Source organism: Ascaphus truei, chromosome 2 (assembly GCF_040206685.1).
Source record: "Ascaphus truei isolate aAscTru1 chromosome 2, aAscTru1.hap1, whole genome shotgun sequence".
Lineage (NCBI taxonomy): Eukaryota > Metazoa > Chordata > Amphibia > Anura > Ascaphidae > Ascaphus > Ascaphus truei.
The window spans coordinates 410,830,594-410,853,772 of record NC_134484.1 but is presented as its reverse complement, the minus strand read 5'-3'; the positions used below and the strand labels follow the sequence as shown (position 1 = coordinate 410,853,772).

General features: G+C 42.1%; 1 protein-coding gene across 1 annotated transcript; it reads left to right on the top strand.

The window, feature by feature from the left end:
• Positions 1 to 496: 496 nt before the first annotated feature.
• Positions 497 to 21,754, top strand: GTPBP10 (GTP binding protein 10). Its single transcript, XM_075587469.1, has 10 exons — positions 497 to 656; positions 2,981 to 3,174; positions 8,072 to 8,163; positions 9,883 to 10,027; positions 14,790 to 14,863; positions 15,363 to 15,415; positions 17,083 to 17,190; positions 17,520 to 17,597; positions 18,603 to 18,726; positions 19,509 to 21,754. Exons 1-10 carry the CDS (start codon positions 624 to 626, stop codon positions 19,751 to 19,753), a joined length of 1,146 nt encoding a protein of 381 aa, XP_075443584.1. The 5' UTR covers positions 497 to 623; the 3' UTR covers positions 19,754 to 21,754.
• Positions 21,755 to 23,179: the final 1,425 nt, after the last annotated feature.

Here is a 23,179-nt window from a genome sequence, read left to right as displayed (position 1 = left end):
GCCCTGCCCCCCACCCCCTCCCTTGTCTGTGGTCTTGCAAGCTCCCCATTTCCCCTTTCCCATGTATTTCTCTCCCCTCGTATCAGTCTTACCCCCTCTCCATCCCTCCCTCCCTTTCTACCCTTCTCAACCCCAATTACCCCCCTCTTTCAACCCCGCTCCCTTAATCCCCTCTATACACATTCCCTCTCCCCCTGGCCACACACAAATAACAAAAATACAAAACTGCTCACCCCTCCCCTCCAAATAGAAAAAAAAAAACCTCCGAGTACATATACAGAAGTGACCGGGGCGCAGGGCAATAAGAAACATAGGGGGTCAGTAAGAGACAATGGTGGGCAATGTTAAACAAGGGCAGTCAGTGAGACAAGGGTAAGCGGGGCGACAGTAGTTGCCCTCCCGTCTTCGCAGCCAGAAAGCTCTTGCAGGGTGTACACTCGGCGCACCTTGCTTGGGAGCCCACCAGGGGTCACTGGTCCATATGAGCTGGGTAGGCGGCGCTCTGCCCTCTCCTCTTTCATCTCTATGCAGCCGGAGCGGAGTTTTACCCTCAGTGTTCGGCCCGATTTACCGGTCAGGGATAAGCACACGCGCGCGCCTGCCTCCCTGCTCCTGCGTGGATCATGGTTTGGTGCTGCAGGGTCCTGCTCAGGAAGGTGAAGATCTGCTGTTTCCCTGTGATCGGGTGTCACCTGCTTCTAATAACACGTGACTAGTGAGGGCAGAGGTCTCCTGTTGGCAGGAGCTGGGAAATCATGAAATGGGTTTTGGGTGGGGGGGATAAAGTTGTATTACTGTATGGTGAGAAAGTCATGGGAATGATGTGACTAGCACCCAAGGAACACATCTAAACAGAATTGGAACATCCGTAATGGTTATATATTTTTTGTGAAGTGTCATTTCTTTAGTTGTAATAATATAGTGTCATTTCTGTGTTAATAACACGTGCACACAAGCTACTGTAAAAGAAAGGCCTTTTAATCAAGGATTTTTTTTCTATGTAAGAGTCTTTTGGGGATATATTTAACATTTTAAGTTAAACATTATCTTTTAGGGGTGTACAATATATTATGTCTGTTTTGGTATTAAATCAAACCTAAGTGGGACATTTGTATTCAGTGTCTCAATGTCAATTTATTAAATTAAAGCAGTAAGACACACACATATCCATCCTTTTTTCATGATGGGATCCTATATATCTTCAGCGGAGAGGAGCCTGTAGTTCTCAAGATATTGGGGAAGTTACTGGGTTTAAAGCTCGCTCAAGGGTATATGTGAAAAAGGTGGGTATAAGTGTCACCCCACTGCTGATAATAAAAATTAAAGAGTATTACCTTTTGGTGCTCACCTTCTGCTAATCCTGGCGTCTCAATTCTGGATCCAAGAATTGATATAAAAGGTAGGTTAGAAGAAGCACACAAAAGACTAGGATATAGTCCAAACAACTTCTATTTGTATTCAATACATAAGAGCCAGTGAGCACAGGACGTTTCAGGACTAACTGTCCTTTCTTCAGACCTACACTCCGTGTTTGGTCTGATGAAAGGACAGTTGGTCCTGAAACGTCACTGTGCTCACTGGCTCTGATGTATTGAATACAAATAGAAGCTGTTTGGACTCTATCCTAGTCTTTTGTGTGCTTCTTCTAACCTACCTTTTATACTCAAAGGTATACAAAATGACCACCCAAACCACGGACCAATAACTAGTTGCAATGTCATCGGTTGTGGCTTCCTAGTGGACAGCTATTGAAACCCCCCTGCCATATCGGGAAGTAAGACCAGTAACTTTACTGGTACATATCTAGGGAACTGGGGATCGCCGGAGATGAAAATAGTGAGGTTCTGCCCCAGGAGACCCTCTGGTTCCCTTCATTGGAAAAAAGGAAAATAGATGTCTGGTAAAGGGGCTTTGCTGTGTAATGTTCTGACTCCAAGTGTCAGCATTAAGGAAGCAGCAATCCTGCGGGGGGTTTTTTTTTTAAACAGTGGGTCTACTGAGCTACGGAGGTAAGGGGTGCAGGTATCATCTCCGCTTGGGCTGTGTGGCACATTTAAAGCTCCTGTGGGCCAATAGGAAGCCGTGAAGTCATCCCTTGCGGCTTCCTATAGGGCCACATGACCGGGAGCTTTAAACCTGCGGAGGTGCTACCGGCCCCACTACGGAGGTAAGTATTTCGGGGAGCAGGGGGTCCCCAGAGCTGACACTAGCGCCGTTCAGCTCTGGAAATCCCTCCCTTGTTCTTCCCACCTATTTAAAAAAAAAAAAAAAGCATTGCACATTCTGCTGCTGTAAGATCTGCATGAGACCTCAAATTCTGCATCTCAGCCAGTCAGTTTCCCCTTTCCTTTTATTTCAAATACTCTGCCAAGTCTGACAACTTGGTTAATTGATCTGCATCTACGGCATTGTTGAAAAACATACATGTTCATTATAAAATGGTCCGCAGGTCAACGAGCTTAAAAAACCTGTTGCTGTTTCTGGGGTGATGCATTTTAATAAGGTTAAGGGGGGGACATGTCTCAATCTCTTCCTGCTGCAAAACTGGTGCAGTCGACAGCAATATTTTCATCCAAAGAAAAATACATTGCTTTGACGGTCACTTTCTATCAGTACAAATCCTGTTTTTGCACTCCTCCTCCTGATTGGTTGCATGACCAAGCAGAAGCCAATCCGTATGGAGGAAGCTGCCTGCCCCCTAGCAACAGCCCTGCTCTCTCCATGCTCCGGGAAATCTCGCGGCCCCCCACGCCGCATACACATGTCCAGTATTACCTCTAATGTCTTACTGGACAGATGCAGGACAGTCCGGTTCAGTCCTGGACACCTGGCAATCCTAATAAACACATCGGGGTTACATTGTGCCACCGTGAAAAGTCAGATATGATTTGTGTGTAATTAGGGGAAAAACCTTGTATAAAACTGCAAAACAGAATGGTTTGATAATCTTCTAACTACTCCCCCCTCCTCTTTTTTTTAGTATGGGAACTACGTGGACAATCTGCGAGTCCTTGTGAAAGGCGGAAGTGGTGGGATGGGGCTGCCACGTTTAGGTGGAGAAGGAGGAAAGGGAGGTGATGTTTGGATGGTAGCTACAAAGGATGTGACTTTGAAGAGTGTAAAGGACCGGTTTCCAAATAAACGTTTCCTTGCTGGGGTGGGACACAACAGTAGGTAAGTGGGAGCACGCAGACACAATGTTTTTGCGGGACACTTAGGCCCTTATTCACTAAAGGGTGCTAAGCTTTATCCCACTCATTTGAATGGGAGTGAGGGCGTGCTAAATCTTCAAATGATCCGAAGATGGCGGGCGCACATCAATCATTTTAAAATGGTGGTTGGGGCTTTAGCAGGACTGCAAGAATCCCAGCAGAAATTACACCCTAGACTTTAATAGAGAATAGTATCCTTTGACACTCAAACTCTGTGAAAAAAGTCAAATAGACATTTAATGTCTTTTTAATGATGTAGACATAACGCGCAACGTTTCCGGGAAAATCACTTCAGGCGAGAACAGAAAATGCTTATTGGGGGTGCAAAGTTTTTACCTACCGACTCTCGGCGTCATAATGTTGCTGCGTCACGTGATGGCGTATTGACGTGTGATGTATCGCCACGACGACGCAGCGTCATAGGACGATGCGTCGCCCATGAAGTAGTGCTGCTCTCTTAACCACGAGTAAATATAGTAAAATATATTAATTTCTTGGAGGGTGAAATGCAAAGCAGTGATACATGCTTTTAAGTGCGATAAATGCCTTTATAGCCCAATACTGCCTGCTGTGAGATTACCAAAGCAGTGATAACAGTGCAGTATCGCACTATAATGGCTTTTTATCTCACTTAAATGCACTTCGTGCCTGCTGTGAGATTCCAAAAGCAGTGATATCGTGCTATAGAGGCATTTAATCTCACATAAAGCACTTATCACTGCTTTGTGAATCTCGCAGCAGGCAGTATCGCACTATAAAGGCATTTATATCACTTAAAAGCAGTTATCACTGCTTAGTGCATAGCCCTCTGTGTCTCTGCAACCTCAAAACCCTGACCCAAAGTATTCTATATTTCATTGTGACAATTTGCGTGCTACTGGGAAAGTGACCTCCAAATATACAGCACTACACAAAGAAACCCCAATGCACATCTAATATGACACATTTAGTTCATTTCTGTTTTCTTCTGTATTGTTTTGTCTCATAAGTTTTGGCTTATTTAGATCAATCTTTTGGCCAAAACATTTCAAGCATGCAACCATGTCAAGGTTAGACCCTGTTAGCAGGTCCTACACTACCAATTTTATACTGTGTCTTTTGGATTGAATCCACTGCATAGAGAAAAGAGGAAATAAAATAATAATGGTCACGTGAGAAATCTCTTCCCTCATGAGCAAGGTGAAAACAGCATGTGCTATAATAATAATAATAATAATAAGCATGGCAAGTATATATACAGATGCAGCCAGCTTCATCTACAACCTGCTGGTGAACTGCGGACCAAACGAGTGTTCACGGCAAAGTACAGAGCAGGGGGAATGGCTTTTAAATGGGACTCCCGCTGTATTAATCCTACAAGGCCACCCCAGTCTGGAAGAGATGCGCAGTGAGAGTAGCCAGAATCGGTCACTATCTGCGCACCTCTAACAGGCGATCATGCTGATTTTATTTTAATAACCTAGTATTGAAGCTGGGGGTCTCTGAAGCTGAACAGCATTAATTTCAGCCTCGGGGACCCCCTGCTTCCCGAGATACAGAATGGGGTGCCGGCATCTCCTCCGCGCTTTTAAATGTCCTGGTCATGTGACGTGGGAGAATTAAACCTGCAGGAGATACCGGGGCCTGTATCTCGAGAAGCTTGGGGTCCCTGGGCGGAAATTAATATGGTTCAGCCCCGGAGACCCGCTGCTTCAATACTGTGTAATTAAAATAATAATGAAAGCAGCTTCATTAAGTAATGAAGGGGTTAAACCATAGTACCTGGTTTGTTGGGGGTTGAGGTGATAGTGGCTCCAGGGTGGGTGGTTAGGCCTACCGGGAGGATTGCGGGGGTTTTTAACCAATCACTTACCTAGTGGTTACTACCACCAAGGTAATGAATGGGTTAACCCCTTCTACTACCCATCGAGAGTCCTAACCAATCACACAGGGGCAACTATCCTCTTCTCCACCCTCCCACACACAGGAATGGTGTGGCCTCTGTGCCAAATATGGCTACTAGCGCTTTTGCCCATTCAGATACAGTATACAGTACAAATTAAATGTTTTTCTTACCTCTGCCAGGATAAAGGCCTTCCTCCTTCTCTTCTTCAACATGTAAGGGTCGATGCCCAACCATTAGAACACCAGTAACCCCTTAATTACCTTAGTGGTTACTACCGCTATGGTAATTAAGGGGTTACTATTGTTTTCATGGGGTGGGTGAAGGGTGTACTGTAATTGCCCTGGGGAGGGTGGTTAGGCCTCCCTGGAGGGTTGCAGGATTAATTCATCCCTTAATTACCTTAGCCGTCGTAACAGCTATGATAATTAAGGGGTTAATGCCCACTACCCACCCGGGAGGCCTAACCAACCTCCCCGGGGCAACTACCCCCATCCCCTCTTCCCATTGATTGTCACTGTGATAACTTATGCCCACAATGGGGGCAAGGATTACTACATTGGCAATGAATGGGCAACATTAAAAAATCCATATAATACATTACAATTAAATAAAAACAAATGTTTGCCAAAAAATGCATTGATTGTCACTGTGGTTTTCTATACCCTCAAAGGGGCACAGATAAACACATTGCTAATCAATGGGCATCCTAAAAAAAAAAAATACACAATTACATAAAATACAATCAATGTGTTTCTTACCTTGTCTGTGTTATAAGATTCATCCCCCTCCTCCAACTGCGGCACAAACTCTTGACCCACGATACAATGATCCTCATCAGCATGAGCTGAAGAAGTCCATGATCCTCAGCAAAGGAGGCCTACTGAGTAGATCATCTTTCTTTTCTTCTTTCTTCTCCAACAGGTGCAAGAGATGTTGATCCGCTGTTGTCTTGGGGTCAGAGACGTGACAGGCCTTATATAAGGCTTGTTATGTCACATTTGACCGTCAAATGGTACATCCACCAATCCAATTGGTGGATGTATATATATGCAGTGTTCGACAAACCTATACATTTGCTCGCCCCGGGCGAGTGGATTTAACCCCCGGGCGAGTAAATATTGGCCCAAGCAGCACACGTTTGGTACTAGGTGGCGAGTAGATATTTTTGTGTGGCGAGTAGATTTTTTGGTGATTTGTCAACCACTGTATGTATGTGTGTGTGTGTGTATCTCTCTCTCTCTCTCTCTCTCTCTCTCTCTCTCTCTCTCTCTCTCTCTCTCTCTCTCTCTCTCTCTCTCTCTCTCTCTCTCTCTCTCTCTCTCTCTCTCTCTCTCTCTCTCTCTCTCTCTCTGTCTCTCTCTCTGTCTCTCTCTCTGTCTCTCTCTCTCTCTCTCTCTGTCTCTCTCTCTCTCTCCCTCGCTCCCTCGCTCCCTCTCTCCCTCTCTTTTTTGTGGTCGCATCACTCCAAAAAAGGCAAGGCATCACATGGTACATCCACCAATCTGATTGGTGGATGTACCATGTGATGCATTCCATATATATATATATATTTTTTTTTTTACAGACGTAACATCATCTTAAAGGGAGGAAAGCATATGCTACGTGGTTGACTGGCTTCCATCCCTTTAGGGTGACGTCCCATCAATAAAAAATAGGGAATCCATCAAATGGTACATCCACCAATCCGATTGTATAAGGCTTGTCACATCTCATTTGACCCCAAGAAGATGGCGGTCAACATCTCCTGCACCTGTTGGAGAATAAAGAAGAAATGGAAGATCTACAGTACTCGCCCGAATCTCCTCTGCAAGCAACTCGGGGACTTCTGCGCATCATGCTGATGAGGATCATTGCGTCGTGGGCCAAAAGTTGGTGTTGCAGTTGGAAGAGGAAGAGGAAGATGACTCTTCCTCCCGGCAAAGGTAAGAAACACATTTGATTTTATTTAATTGTGTATTTTTAAGTTTTTTGCATGTTTTAATTCTCCCGCGTCACATGACCGGGAAATTTAAACATGCTGGAGATACCGGCACCCCAGACCTGGCCCGTATCTCAGGAAGATAGGGGATTCCCGGGGCTGAAATTAATGCCGTTCAGCTTCAGAGACCCCCAGCTTCAATAATATGTTATTAAAATAAAATCAGCCCGATCGCCTGTTAGAGGTGCGCAGATAGTGACCGATTCTGGCTACTCTCACTGCGCATCTCTTCCAGACTGGTGCGGCCTGGTAGGATTCACATAGTGAGGGTCCCATTCAAAAGCAGGGATGCCCGCTGTGTTAATCCTGATGGGCCATTAGTCTGGTCGTGGGGAATCCGCGAGCAGGCAGTGGTCAGGCAGTTGCCATCTGTGATTTTCTTGGAGGAATACTCAACGCTACATCTGTATATTTGTTTGCACTTTTTTTTCAGTATATTTATTTGGGCATTTTGGGTTTTCAACCCGTTTTAACTGCATAGTAGCTCGCACATAACACACAGTTCTGCGCCCACATTTTAAACCCTTGGGCATGGTATATGTCATGCATCCCATGCTATTGACTATTATTTAGTTTTCTCTTCTCTATGTACAGTAGTTGAAGAAATACAAAAGACACAGTATAACATTTGGTAGGACCTGATAGGGTCATACCTTGACATGGTTGCAGGCTTGAAATGTTTTGACCAAAAGATTGAGCTAAATGACCCAATCATACTCAGAAGAAAAAATATAAAGAAATGTACTAAATGTGTGTGTTTGTGCATTGTGGCTTCTTTGTTTACGGTTTCTACAGACGTTGCCAGCATTATTGCACCAGCTGGCACAGTCCCGTGGGTGAAATGGCAAGGTAGCCCCACCTTCCTTGTGCACGTCTGATTCAAAACAATGGTGCTTCTCCTGCTGGTGAGATGTGTATGTTCTGCTGCAATGCAATGCTGCAAACACACTAACATACTGTATAACTGAGTACAGTATTTCATTCTTATTCTTGCAGTGTTTATGAACTAAAAGGTACCCATGGGGAGACTTGTCAGATAGATGTCCCGACAGGAATAACGATCACAACTGATGATGGATTCAAAATTGGTAAGAGAGATCAGTGTTTTTACTGTTCATCAAATGTTGTATGTCAAAGTTCTCATTTTAGAGGGAATAAGAGAAAAACCTTGTTCGCTGAAGTGATAATAAATACATGAATAGTTTCTTAATGCAGTAGAAGGAAATAAGGTGAAGGAATGAAAAAACATGTTGGGTCAACACAGAATATCAAATAGGATCTTTGGTTTTACAGGAACAAGGGAAAGTGGTCAAATAAGGGGTTCCTGTGTGTCTTTTAGCAGCCATCAAATCCTGTTTCTACATTTGACTTATTTGGTAAAAATCTGGTTACAGTGGTTACGTGACCCAGAGATTGTTTAAAACAAAAAAAAAAAAAACCTAAGGAATAAGAGACACTGTCCCTGATCTGCCTGGCAACTCACAACAGGAAAGATTGGATAAGAAGAAAACAAGATTGAATGTTGAGACAGTGAGAGTGACTTGAAAGACAGCCTGACACTCGCACATGGTGAAAGATGAGGCTTATAGGAAAGTGCTAGCCAAGGAGAGAAGTCAGAGACCGCACATAGACTGTGGAAACAGAGGGGTTACACTTGATTTCTGCACCACACATTCACTAAAAACAAAACTAGTTTAGCGTTTAAAATGGCTTTGGGACTTTGCAGAACAATTTGGGCTTAACAGTTCACAGCAACAATCCCATCCCAAAGACTATATACAGTATGATATGACCTCCTATTATGTTAGTATGCCCCCAAAAAGTGATGATTTTTTTTTTAGTGTTAAAAAAAAGATTTTCTTTAATGTTTATTTCTGAGGATAACATTGTAACCAATACACTGCAAGGGCTCCATTGTAACCTCCAAGACCAAATATTTCAACCGCTTATATCTCCTGAACGGAGAATCAGATTTAAAAAATAAAGGCAGTGGTGGAAGGGGTAAGAGGGAACAATGGGAAGTTGGTCTTCATGGTGAGGAATAAAGGCAGTGGTGGAAGGGGTAAGAGGGAACAATGAGAAGTGGGTCTTCATGGTGAGGAATAAAGGCAGTGGTGGAAAGGGCAAGAGGGAACAATGGGAAGTTGGTCTTCATGGTGAGGAATAAAGGCAGTGGTGGAAGGGGTAAGAGGGAACAATGGGAAGTTGGTCTTCATGGTGAGGAATAAAGGCAGTGGTGGAAGGGGTAAGAGGGAACAATGAGAAGTGGGTCTTTATGGTGAGGAATAAAGGCAGTGGTGGAAAGGGCAAGAGGGAACAATGGGAAGTTGGTCTTCATGGTGAGGAATAAAGGCAGTGGTGGAAGGGGTAAGAGGGAACAATGAGAAGTAGGTCTTCATGGTGAGGAATAAAGGCAGTGGTGGAAGGGGAAAGAGGTAACAATGAGAAGTGGGTCTTCATGGTGAGGAATAAAGGCAGTGGTGGAAAGGGCAAGAGGGAACAATGGGAAGTGGGTCTTCATGGTGAGGAATAAAGGCAGTGGTGGAAGGGGTAAGAGGTAACAATGAGAAGTGGGTCTTCATGGTGAGGAATAAAACCAGTGGTGGAAGGGGTAAGAGGGAACAATGGGAAGTGGGTCTTCATGGTGAGGAATAAAGGCAGTGGTGGAAGGTAGGAGGTGATTTTGTAGTGCTGTGGATTGAAACTGACCCTTGGCTCCTGCAGCCCCGTCCTCTGTGCTAGTGATGGGAATATGCAAGTCTGGTTCATCGCACATGAGTGCTTTAAGAAAAGGTGTTTGTTTGCAGGAGAACTGGATAAAGAGGGAGACCGAATACTGGTTGCCGGAGGTGGTCATGGGGGGCGTTTCAAGACAAATTTCTTGCCTTCACAAGGCCAGAAAAGAATACTGCGCCTGGACATGAAACTCATTGCAGACATTGGATTAGTGGGGTGAGTATACCAGTGTCACTTATGGTTTACAGCAGGGGTGGCCAACTCCAGTCCTCACGCGCCACCAACAGGCCAAGGTTTTCAGGATATCCCTGCTTCAGGACGGGTGGTTGTATGTTGGTCGAAGTCTGGGCCACTGATTGAGCCACGTGTGCTGAAGCAGGGATATCCTGAAAACTTGGCCTATTGGTGGCCCTTGAGGACTGGAGTTGGCCACCCCTGGTTTACAGGCTAAGTAGATACTGTAAGAGTACATGTGAAATCAGTGAAGTGTGGACTTCAGCGGTGATTGCCTGTTTTGACACGTAGCATTACATGTTTAAAAATGCAAGTATACAGTGGTGAGCCTATGCAAAATGGAACATGGAATAACATGGCAGAGCATGTCTTATTTGCGATGTGACATTGATAGAGGGATTAGCAATGATTTTTGAATGCACTGTAGTTTGATTCCTGCTCCTTTTGGAACAACACAAACCTGCCTTTTCCCTGCAGGGGGAAAGAGGAGGAGAAATGGAAGTGCGGTGAGATCCTGGGAAAAACAAAACTGTCAGTATAGACTTTACAGGTCAAGAATGGCTGCTCCCAGATATCTGCAGAAAATAGCAGTATCGGGAAGGGGGGGGGGAGGGTGTTCTCTCATTTTGTAATTTTCCACTAGTAAATAAATATGTTGCTAACATTTTAAGCCTATATATTTTTTATATATTTTAATAAGGACCTGCCCTTTTAGGTGTTAAAAAGGCAGTTGAAAATGATATTTACTTCAAATACACAAAATCAGGGCCCCTCATTGAATAATTGTGAATGGCCATCCGTTTTATCCTCCTGCTGCTCGGGGCATTCCAATGATGTCTTCTGACGTGGCTCCCTGCTGCCACTCTACAAGCAGTGGCAATGGGGAACACTGGGGAATTAGGGGCTTCCCTACCTCGTCTTGGGGGTAAAACAAGTTTCTCTGCATTCTTGGAGTGTCCAGGTGTAGGCGCATTACCGTTGTAAGCTGGGAAACACGCTGCTTAAGAAAATACCCTTTCACCCCATCCCACCCAAAAAAAGAGGTAATCAATAAAGGAAAAAACTCTGACAATCTCCAATTCTGATTTCTCATTCTGTGTACCATGTTTAGTAGCAGTGTTTCTGTTCCTATTTGGCACACCCTAAGACATGCATGATTATGTTGTGCACCTCTGTCTTCCCTGGTAAAATGATATGGCCCAGGTTGTGCAGTGTCATCACTGGATTGGCAGCCAGGCTTGTTCAGGCGTTTGACGCTGGTCTTTATTCACATATGACCTGTTTTTGCACGAGCTTTCATAGAAAAGATGAGTGATATTAGTGTCTAGTTGTGAAAGACTCTGAAACAGATGTGCTCAACTCCACCAGGTCAGCTTCTCAGGAAATCCCTGCTTCAGCACAGGTGGTTGTATATATCTGTCTTTGACAGAGCCACCGGTTGAGCCATCTGTGCTGAAGCTGGGATATCCTGAAAACCTGACCTGTTGGTGGGGCTTGAGGACGAGTTGAGCACCCCTGCTCTAAAGCATTCTTTGACATGAGAATAAGTGCTACTATTTTGTGCAAGCATATGACATGGACACTTTACCTCGCAGGATTATGCTAATATTGTTTTCACATGGCTTCACTCGCCTATTTTGTTTTTAAAATTATGCATTTGAAGTGTGAGCTAAATGTAAACCATTCTTGCCGTACAGCTGGCCCTGCATTTCTCCATGACGGAGTTTAAAAATGGAGTGCAAAAGAAAGGTTGGGAGTCATGAAACGGCAATGTGGGGTATCGCCCCCGATCTGGTGGCAACAGCCATTCATGTCCAGGGCAGTTACCGCTAGATCATCGGCAATGCCTCCAGCATCTTGCTTTGATGGGCTTCCGGTTAGAGATGGTGTTAAGGCAGCGGTGCGCAAACTGGGGGCGCGCCCCCCGGGGGGGGGGGGAGATTTGTCTGGGGGGGAAGGGCCTTTGCAGAGGTCTCGCTTTCTTCCCCCAGGCATTTAATGCCGGGGGATTACGCGAGGCCCCTGCAACAGGAAACTTACCTGGAATCAGACGCGTCTCCATGGCAACGCGACGTCATGTGACGTCGCCAGCGTCAAGTGACGTTGTGGGTGCGCGTCATTTGACGCATCTAGAAGGTAAGAGAGGGGGCGCGAGACCAGGGGAGGCCTGGCAGGGGGCGCAGCTTAAAAAGTTTGCGCTCCCCTGTGTTAAGGCATGCACCAATATTTCATGTAGACCGTTTCTATAATAGTCATAATATCAGCACAAAAAGTTCATTAAGATTAGATGGATGAAACGTGCATAGATCTGCATGTTCACATTTATATAGACATACAACTACATGTGTGCAAACATGAACAAATAGATGAAATAAGTATCGGGTTTATATTCAACCAAGTGATCGCAACACAATCGTGGGGTCAAAATAGTGTGATAAAATGATTTAGTTAGTATTTGGGCTATATACTATCCCAAAACTTGTTGTGATCATGAAAAGTATCATCAGGTTTTCCAGGGGGGGGATGTCTTGTAGCAGCTTCAAAAAGGATCAACCAGATCCAGATAGATTTCTGTAAAAAATAAAATAGAGGAAAAGAAGTGCATACTCCAAAAAATAAAGGGTTTAATGCAGCAATCACTGCTGTTCAAGGGATAAAATCATACTCCTAAACACAGATAGCAGCGCAGAACTCGCTTGAATCCCAAGTTTTTGAAGCTGGGAATCCCAAGTTCTAAGCTGTTAACACTTGATGGAAAAAAAGGTCTTGTAATGGATGGTTTGCAAAGGTGTAAATCCAGTCTACAAACCAGTGTCCACAGTGGCCTCTGAAATTGCCTGGAACGACGAAACACGCTAGGACTGTTTCATTGGAGCGTTTCTAATCAGCTGCCTGTGATAGCATTCTTAAAATTCATTCCCAACTTTGAACACGGAGGGGAAGTGAGGCTGTTTGGAGCTGCTGAGAAGTGTGTTGCTTGTTGGTTCGATAGGGCCCTGTTCTTGTGACATACACCTGGCATCCCTCTGACTGTGTAAATCTGGCTGGTGTCTTGGGTGTGAGGCCACAGTGGATGAGGGTTTGTTGTGTGGACTCGCACCTTGTGGAGGACATATCATCCCACCTCCCTATTCAATGCCACCTCCCTCTTCAATGCTGAGGGTTAATGCTTAGAATCCAAGCAGAAATGACTCAGAATTGATGTGAAAACGCAGAGAAGCGTGGCTTAATTAACAACTAAATTGAAGCATAGCCCGTGTAGCTCACTTCCGGCTTCCCCTGACTAATTAGAGCTTGTTGGCTTCTCGCGCGAATGGCCACTGTGGACGCTGGTCTGTAGTGTGGATTTCCACATGCGCTAATCATCAATCACAAGCCTTTTTTTCCCATCCAGTGGTCACAGCTGAGATTTGGGATTCATGCGAGTTCTTCACTGCTAGCTGTGTTTCAGTGTTATTTTATGCTTTGAACAGCAGTGATTGCTGCATTAAACACGTTATTTTTTTGGAGTATGCGCTTCTTTTTCCTTTTTTTTTACTGAAATATGAATGTATGTATCATTTTTTTTCTCTAAATCTAGAAAAGAAGCGCGACAAACATCCACCTCAGGGCGTAGTATAGGTCTATTCTGATTCACGGGAAAAAGATGTATAAGAATCGCACTCGCAATTTTAAAATGATTAAACCGCTTATCTGCGCACAGTTTGTCTTTTCCGGGTGCCGTGTACCGATCGTCCTGTCCCACGCCGCGTCCCTCTGAATGCGCAGTGATCAGCGGTGTTGGAGGTGAACGCTGCTTCTCTTGCTACATTTTGAATGAAGGGTCCTCCTCACCTGGACTTCATTCTCCTTTTGTTTTTTTCTTTTCTTTTGGCAACACCGTGAAGCTTTGTATTTAATTTGTAATATTCATAGAAAAACATTATGGCAATTGTTCTCTTTTTGACAGTCCTGTTTCTGGAGTATGCCTAAAAGTCAGCTTGGGTGACATACTTGTTTCCACAATGACTTTACTCTTTAGGCATACTGCATAAATTGGCACAAAAGTAACATAGAACGATCGTTTAACAATCTCTATATATTCCCTCTGAACTTTATAATCTATCTAAGCTGTTACACCCATATTCAATTTGGTTGTGGTTGTTTTTTATTAACGAGCTGCAGGGAATTGCTCTATTTTTCCTATAGAAAAGTCCAGTAAAGTGGGCTTTAATTGTCCTGGGATATGAACTCTTTAATGATGTTTCTATGTTTTTTTGTTGTTGTTTTTTTTTTAAGCATGAGAGCAAGAAACAATTACTCAACTTGCTTCTTGAAGGAATTGTTGATGTACATCATTCATTCTTTGGGCCTTATTTGCCTTTATTGCATCCAATTAATGTTCTGACTGTTCCTTTGATGCAGATCTGGTTCTAAAATAATCCTCATTTAGTTTTGACCTTTTTGTGTCTTTGATCAAACAAAATATAAAGGCACTGTTAGATACACACATGCTTCATCCTGCAATGTAGTTAATTCAACAAGTGTGTTTTTGCAAAATATAAATCTAAGGCTGAAGTGATGACCAAGTAATTTATAAATATAAAAACATGACGGCAACATTTGCTCTTCAATTAAAGCCATACAAGTTATTCAGTATCCCAACATCACAAAACATCCCTCTCCTGGCTTCCCATCAAATTTTGGATTGCCTACACAATTCTCCTCCTTACCTTTTTAAGGTTCTCCACCTCTATTGTTTTAGGTTTCCAAATGCAGGAAAATCCTCTTTACTTAGCAAACTGTCACATGCCACACCACAAATTGCTGACTATGCATGTAAGTATACTTTACATTTATTATATTAAATATCTACAATGGTTATGGGCATTATTATGAACCCTAAGCTGGTTCCTCCTAATATCTTCCCACACCCGTCCATATCTGAGTTATATCTGCTATTTCTGAAACTGCTTCACAGTTATACTAGTGACGCTCTGGTTTCGACCCCTTAGACTAGGTCCCCGCTGCCAACTTATGGATTATGTATATAAATTGTACAGCTATAAACATATATTTTATTTTCCCTTTTTGTGTGTCCGATCTAATGATTAATATGAATTTTGTCATCTGTTTAATATTGCTATGTATTTGCATTTTTCAATAATACATTTAAAAGTGAAGTTATTTATTTTCTTACAGTATCACCTACATTACAACTTAAACAGTGATTCAAATATTTTAAATCAGTAAAACTTTAGCTGCATATTTGAAGTAAATACCATCTTATTTTTAGGAATTAACCAAATAGTAAATATTTCATCTATGTATGTTTTAGTCACGACTGTGAAACCTGAATTGGGCACAATTATGTATGCTGATTACAAGCAGGTAAGATGTATTATTATTCGTTTCATTTTGAACAATAATTGTCCAAAGTCTTATGAAAATGGCTGTCTCTTGGCTCTCTCAGGCTGAGGCCATGGTACCTTGTCCCATGCGGAGGCTGAGGGAAAGCGGGTGCTTTAACCTGGCCATGGTGGACGGGGCGTTCCTAGTGACGTCACGGAGCTGGTTCGCCCTCATTGGGCGAACCGCTCACATGACCTGTCTGTTGCGCTGAGAAATCAGTTTGACTGGTTTTTCACGCAACGTGCGCCCGCTTCCGTGCGCCCGCACGCCGCATGGACGCGAACACTGCCTTAAGCCAGTCTATTCGCTCAGGCGTACGGTCTGCAGCACCATGTCCGATGCCTAACTAGCACAATAAACCAAGCATTTGTATGTATTCCACGTAGCAGTGTGGATGTGCTCATAAGTGTTTTTGTTTATTTTTTTATCTGTGCTGTACATGGTGCTGGGAAAGCAAGATTCTGAGCACCAGAGACACTGTGGTTGAATAAGTGGCGTGAAGAGGAGGGGCTTACATTTATTGAGCTTGGCTGTTCCATCGGGAAGGATATGGGCATATATAAAATGGAAGGCCTGCATCGATCTTGTAGGGGGAACCAGTATATAAAAGTTTCATTAAGCGTTGGTACAGGCTAGCACACCCAATCCGGTGTTAACGACGATTTGAATAGGATGGTAGATAATGCCGAGTTGGGCTTGATGAATCTGAGCCCAAGTGAGTAGATCAGATGTTCATATTCTGTATGTGTTTAAACTAGCTGAGCAGGGCAGTAAAGTAAGTCAAGATAAATTCAGCTATCTCCCCTTTGCGTGAGGTACAGTACAGTATATCAAGGGGAACCGAATGCAGCTAAAGGCTGCGCTTATAGTGCCGGTGACGCGACGTCGCTTCAAAACAAATGCATTGCCGCCGTCGCGTGCGCTTATAGTAAGCGCGACGGCCTGGTCGCGATCGCTGGAAGTCATCTCAATTTGATTTTTCCTGCAACCGTAGCCTGACGTCGCTGGCACTATAAGCGTAGCCTAAAGCTGCATTCTGTTCCCCTTGATATACTAGACCTGACACCGGAGTTGAACCAGGTTCCCCTGAGTCAAACTCGGTGGCATAGTTTACAGCGTCGATACCTTAACTCAGGGGGGCGCAAACGTTTTTGTTTGCGCCCCACTGCCTACCGTCCCCCCACCCCTCACCCCACCCCCTCCCCACTTACCTTTCTTCCGGTATCGTCGGCGTCATCTGAAGTCACATTGTCATTTGGCCCCGTGTTGTCATGGCGACGCGTCGCCAGATGCCACTGGAGGGAAGGTAAGAGAGACATACAGAGGCCTCGCGCGCTCCCCCGGCATTTTATTTAAATGTTGTGAGGAAGAGCGCGGGGCCTCTGTAAGCGCCGCTACCCTCCCCCCAGAAAATTTCTATTTTTGACAGATTTAATTTCACTTCTCTGTGTTCTGGTTAAATGGAGGTGTTTCCCCCCCCGTTCTCCTCCCCGTTCCCCTCCCCCCCTGCACCCCCCCACACAAATGCTGTCTATCTTATCAGTCACTTACATGCCTACATCCTATCGCAAAAAAAAAAATCTGCCTACCAGGGTAACATGAAGTTAGTGTAATTTAATGCTTCTTCCCTGTGTTTTCTTCGCTAGATATCAGTAGCTGATCTCCCAGGTTTAATTGAAGGCGCACATATGAATAGAGGGATGGGTCACAAATTTCTCAAGCACATAGAAAGAACAAAGCAACTTCTTTTTGTGGTAAGTGGATGTGTGTTTGCTTATCGGCTATGCTGCTTTCTTAATTTAAAAAAAATATATATATCTATATATCTATCTCACATGCACATTTCACCCAAACAAAATTGGAAAGAGAAGACTCAGCACTGTAGTGATAAGTCACAAAGATTGTATTGGAACAACCATAAAGATCCAACGTTTCGGCTGCTGTGGGATCTTCCTCAGGGTGGTGTATATAGCTCAAGTCTATTCCTAAAATTGGTGAAAACAATGTTGATCGTTTTTAGACTGTTTAAAATCATACCAGGTGCATCTTTCTTGTTTCCAAATCTTTGCCCTGTACTTCATAGGTTGATGTAGCAGGATTTCAGCTCTCGTCCAACACCCTATACAGAACAGCTTTTGAAACTGTCCAGTTGCTGATCAAGGTGTGTGTGTTGCTGCTGCTGCTAACACTACATCATATTTTGGATACTGTTTTTAAATGAAACTTGCAAGTTTTTGAACATATTCATCCCATATCTCGCTACCAATACAAACATTTTCAATTTTAGAGTAAACAGACTTTTTCTTGTCTCTCCCATCCTCCTGCAGGATTGTTGAAACAATTGTGGATCAGGCAATGCATTCTCATGTAGAAATCAATAGCTGGCTAAAGAACCCTCAACTGTGGTCTCTCTAAACATCCCGACCCCCTGTAAATATCCTGAAGGGTGTTGTCACACAATAAATCAGTTCCAGCACTTAAGGATGCGTATATGCATATCCAAAGCACCTTGCGGCACCCCGAGCTTTCACATTCTGTAAGACTGCTAGCATCTTTAATTCTGCAGTTGTCCGTTGAGGCAAATATAATATGACGCTTATAGCTGCTGTACTCCATTCCCTTGTTAGTTCTAACTATCCTTGGAAAAGTCTCTATAGCCATGATAAGGATAGAGAGATTTATTACAGACTTCGGAGAGGGCGTTGTCCATACACACGTTTTATATCTGGCATGACTGTCGTAGTCCTTACCACCTTCGTTGTCCACAAATCATCACTCCTGACCACTCTAGTTCTGATGCTGTTCATATACAGTAGTGGTGAATTTACATATACATGTGTTAACATACTTTATTTATTAGAGTATCTTAGTAGCAAAATCATCTTGCCACCTACTTTCAAAAGACATTGCTACTGATGCATGAATCGTGTGTTGATTAGAAAATATGGAACAATAGCACACTGTAAATGTTTCAGTAGCATCCAAAGACGTAGATCGTTTTTGTCATTTGTGCTATTTTTATACCATAACAATAAATGCCTGGCATAATAAATGTCTGACATATGAAGTTAGATCGGTAAAATCGAGCCACTGAAGTATGCATTACACAAGGCATCATATTCACACATGCATTTTCCTAAGGTAATATGAAACTATTTTGTTTAAGGAGCTGGAATTGTACAACAAGGAGCTTTTAGACAAACCTGCCTTACTTGCGGTCAATAAACTGGACCTGCCAAATGCAGAAGACAAATGGCAGGAATTGTTAAAACAGCTTGAAAATCCAAAGGGTAAGTTCGACTGGGTCACTGCAGTACGTATTTATAGAGAAAACTGGTAGTATCATTTGCTGAAACTTTCCTGGAATTTTACACTGGCTCTTGAGATTGTCTCATTGAGACAACAGAGGTTTTCATGGTAAGATCTGATGCCAGTGGGAAAAAAAACAGGTAAAACGCAGCAAAAAAAATAAATAAAGGAATTAAGTTAGAAATAGATCAACACAACATGAACTATTGGGTTATGGTATTACTTCACTTTTTCTCACTTTTCCATTATGTACAAAAGTCTGAAAAAATCCATTAGGGCTGAAATAAGAGCACAAATTGGAATTTAAAAATAGACAGAAAAGTAGAAACCCTGTGCTCGATGAAATGTCCATTGATCTTGATTGGATTATTGTAAAGCTTTCACTGAAGAATGAGAAGAATGCACCAGTTTTTATTATAACGTTGTCACATAATATAGGAGATCACGATACAAGAAAATAAATAGGGGGTTCAATCAGCAGGTTTGTTGTTTTTTGGATGACAAAATGTAAACCTGTTTTCACTCATTTGACCAAAGTTTGTCCTCAGAGGGGCCCAGAACAGTGTTTCCTCCTATAACATCCCTAACCTAAAGGCAAATTGTGTTATTAGATAGATTTGCAGATAAAGGTTTCTTTAGTGTTGCTTTTCAGGTTTGGGCCTCATTAGCACATAATGTAACGTACAGTACTTGATTTGCTTGGTATATTTTACTATTCTTAATCGGCAACGGCCAACTATTACTGTTTTATATTGTTTTTCAGAATATTTAGATTTACTGCCAGATGAGCTGGTCCCTGAGAATCCAATTGAGTTCAAACATATCCTTCCTATTTCTGCTGCAACTGGACAAGGAGTGGAGGCTCTTATCAGCTGTATTCGGAAGTCACTAGATCAACAGGCTGATTTGGACATCAAAGCTTTAAGTCAAGAGAGACTTCAGAGTCTTCATACAGAATCATATCGGCCTGTGAAAAAAGCTCCAAAATTAGTTCGACACAAACATTGACTTAATATATAGACGTGTGACACTGTACAGTAGATGTGAAGTCCATTAAATACAAAGATTTAATCACTGTTAATGTCAGTAACATTGGGATGTTCATTCTCTCCAGTCTGGGTTTGACGTCAAGGCTGTGGTTCATGATGCCACAATGCGGGTATCGTATCCTGATCCGGAGGGCACTAACCCATTCAAGTCACTTGGGAGACTGGGTAAATCCCTGCCTAAAGTATCTTAAGGAAGAGAATGCCCATAACAATGCAAAAGCCAGTACCCCCAAAAAAATATTGAATAAAGAGCAAACATGTATTTTTTCCATAGAACATTTCTACAGTGATTTTTTTTTTTTACCATACACTTTTTAAATTTTCCAGTTGATTTTATTTTTCCTGTCTTGTAATATTTTACCATGACTGCACCCATTTCTTTCTCCTTTTAATACCTATATGTATCCTACCTTAGTACTAAGCTTTTTCTTCTATTTTATATTATTCATCAATGTTCTTCGAATTGTATTCCTAATCTCTCTCTTAAACTATTCAAATGTTATTAGCGTGGTTTTCTGAGTGTTCACACAGTGATTCCTTGTTTGATGTCATCTGTGTTTTCCAGCTCACATCTTGTACAAACTGCACTTTACCTAACATGGGAGGCTCTTCTACACAAGTCTTCTTTCCCTGCTCTCCCTAAGGCTGACCTATGTATTATGATGTGTATATACATTGTTGAAACCTATATGGATCCTTGCCTATGCTGAGTTGTTTGGTCTGTTACCATTGTTGGTCAATGGGTGCTCCAAGAAAATGACAGTACCGTATGTAATACATGACAAACTAGCTGTAAACCACTGATTTTGGTCTATATTTATGAAGTAGTAATGTTATACCGTGTTATGCTGATGTATTTGCACAATTGTGCCAGTAATTAGCCCAACACACACAAATGGTAAATGTCACATATACATATGCAATATCTATAAAGGAAGATATTATTTACTTGGTTGCTACATTTTTTTTTTAGGTTCTGGCTTTAATCTTTCAATAACATAGTTACATAGTAGATGTGTTTGAAAAAAGGCATATGTTCACCGATGCTAAATTTAGATGAGATACTTATCTTATATCCGTACTTACAGTATATTGATCAAGAGGAAGGCAAACCAAAAACCCCATGTGAAAGATTATCCAATGCGGTCTCATAAGGGGAAAAATAAATTCCTTCCTGACTCCAAATGTTGGCAATCAGATTTCTCCCTGGATCAACATCATTCCCATGTTTACTTATTTGGTATATCCCTGTATACATTTCTAAAAAGATGCCCGACTTATTTTTTTTTGATATCTAGCGTAGCTGTAGTTGCAATCAGTCTCCATGGGTAATCAATTATACATTTTAACTGCCCTTATGGTAAAGAACCCTTTCCTTTTTGTTTCTGGAGAAATCTCCTTTCCTCCAACTTTAAGGTATTGACCCAGTGTCGTTTATACTGCCCTGGGGATGAATAGTTCTTTTGAAACTTCATTTTATTGTCCCCCGAATATATTTGTATATTATCGTATTCCCTCCTTTTCTAATGTAATTTCTAGCACCACCAGAAAATGTATTTGCAATGGTCTGTGTATCCAGTTCTTTACAGACACATTTAAAATGTACTTTTAAAAAGGTGGATCTCCTTGTACTAGTGTTAAAAAAAAAAAAAAGAACAAACCTTCATATAGTTGCCAAAATGCAATGTCCGCATCTGTGTCAACTTGTGGCCTTCTTAGGTTTATAATCACGTCAAACGTGCTTACTCTAATCGGAATGTATCTCAGGTAAATGAATGAGTTTTTAAATCTTGTATTTGCATGAAAAAAATCCTTTAAGTTTGAGGTGGTGTAAACTTCTCTGGGTAACAGAGAGCAATATAGAACAAAAGTCCAGAAAACCAGCGTTGTGTCTAAATCCCATATGAGTCCACGAAATTGAATTATTCATTCATGGTGTTCATAAAGACCTTTCAATCCAGTATGTTTGATGGTGTGAATTAATATTGTGACTCATGATTTAGTGGAAAAATTAGCAGTACTTATTTTTTTATCTCCAAAATTGGGGTTTATGGATAATAAGGGCAGAATTAGCCTGTTAGACTGGTCTGACCTGTTCTCCACCCCACTTATATGGAGTAACCACTTAGTGTGTGAAGCTGATCACAATATAAATGATAGAACACTAATGATAGGGAACAACCTTTATGTTGAGTAGTACTCACAGCATATAAATGATTCTTGACTCCATTTGGCGTGCTTCCAGCAATGAAATAGCAATTTTGTAGTCCCAGGATAGGGTCAGCGGTGCAAAGCAGCAAGAACAGGAAAAATTGAGCTCAGCACATCAAAAAACATTTGAAACTAATTTATTAACAAAGGTGGCATCAGGGATAGGTGGGCAATAGGAAACTGACGCGTTTTGCACTTGTTAGGCACTTTATCAAAGCATTTCTATTAAGCATACGGTTAACACTAAAATGGCAATTCTTGGAAATTCATGGGGTGTTTCAGCCACAGAATGGTGGTAATAGTTCAATATTTATCTTAAAAATAATCCATAGGAGTGATGCTGAACACCTAACCCGATCCTTTGATATTTTAGTCATTTTGCAACTAGATAATCCTTATAGCCATATCGTAATTTACACATCTTGAAGAAGTACAACTCGCTTTTAAAAAAGAACCTCACGCAAGATTTCCAAAGACAAACAGAAAAAAAATTGAGCGCAAATATTAATGGTGATTATAGTGAACACACTTCTGAATTAAATTATAATAAAATTTATACCGTCCCTGGAGGTAGTGCTGCTCCTGAGATGGACTCAATCCAAGTCCAAAAACGAGTGGCAGAAACAGAAATTCAGGAGCGCAAATAGATCTAGGTACATACGGAAATAAAAAAATATATAGTGCAATACAGTATTGGGGAAATAATACATGTATAGCTCACTCACATGGTCCATGAGTGGATTTAGGCAATGCAGTTATTCTGAGTGACCAACTCGTGTAGGTATCCAAGCACTTGCGTAGTTGCATTCATCCGAGCCGGTTTTGGTGCAAACCTGATCCTGTGGAGTTGTTATATTGATGACATTTTTATATGGAAGGGGGAAGAGAATTTTTTAATAAATTTTTTAGATCATTTAAACAAATGATCTTAATTTAAATTGTTTTTCTAATTACAGTAGCATTTCTATCCCTTTTCTGGATCTATGCGTCTATATCGAGAATAATACAATCAATACCAAAACACATTTTAAAAATGTAGATTGCAATAGTTTTATCCTAAAAACTAGCTCTCATGAAAAAGGTTAAGTAACATTCCTTATAGATAGTTTGGACGCATACGATGGAACTGCTCATATTTGAATCTTTCAATCATGAGCACAAATCTTGGAGAAGA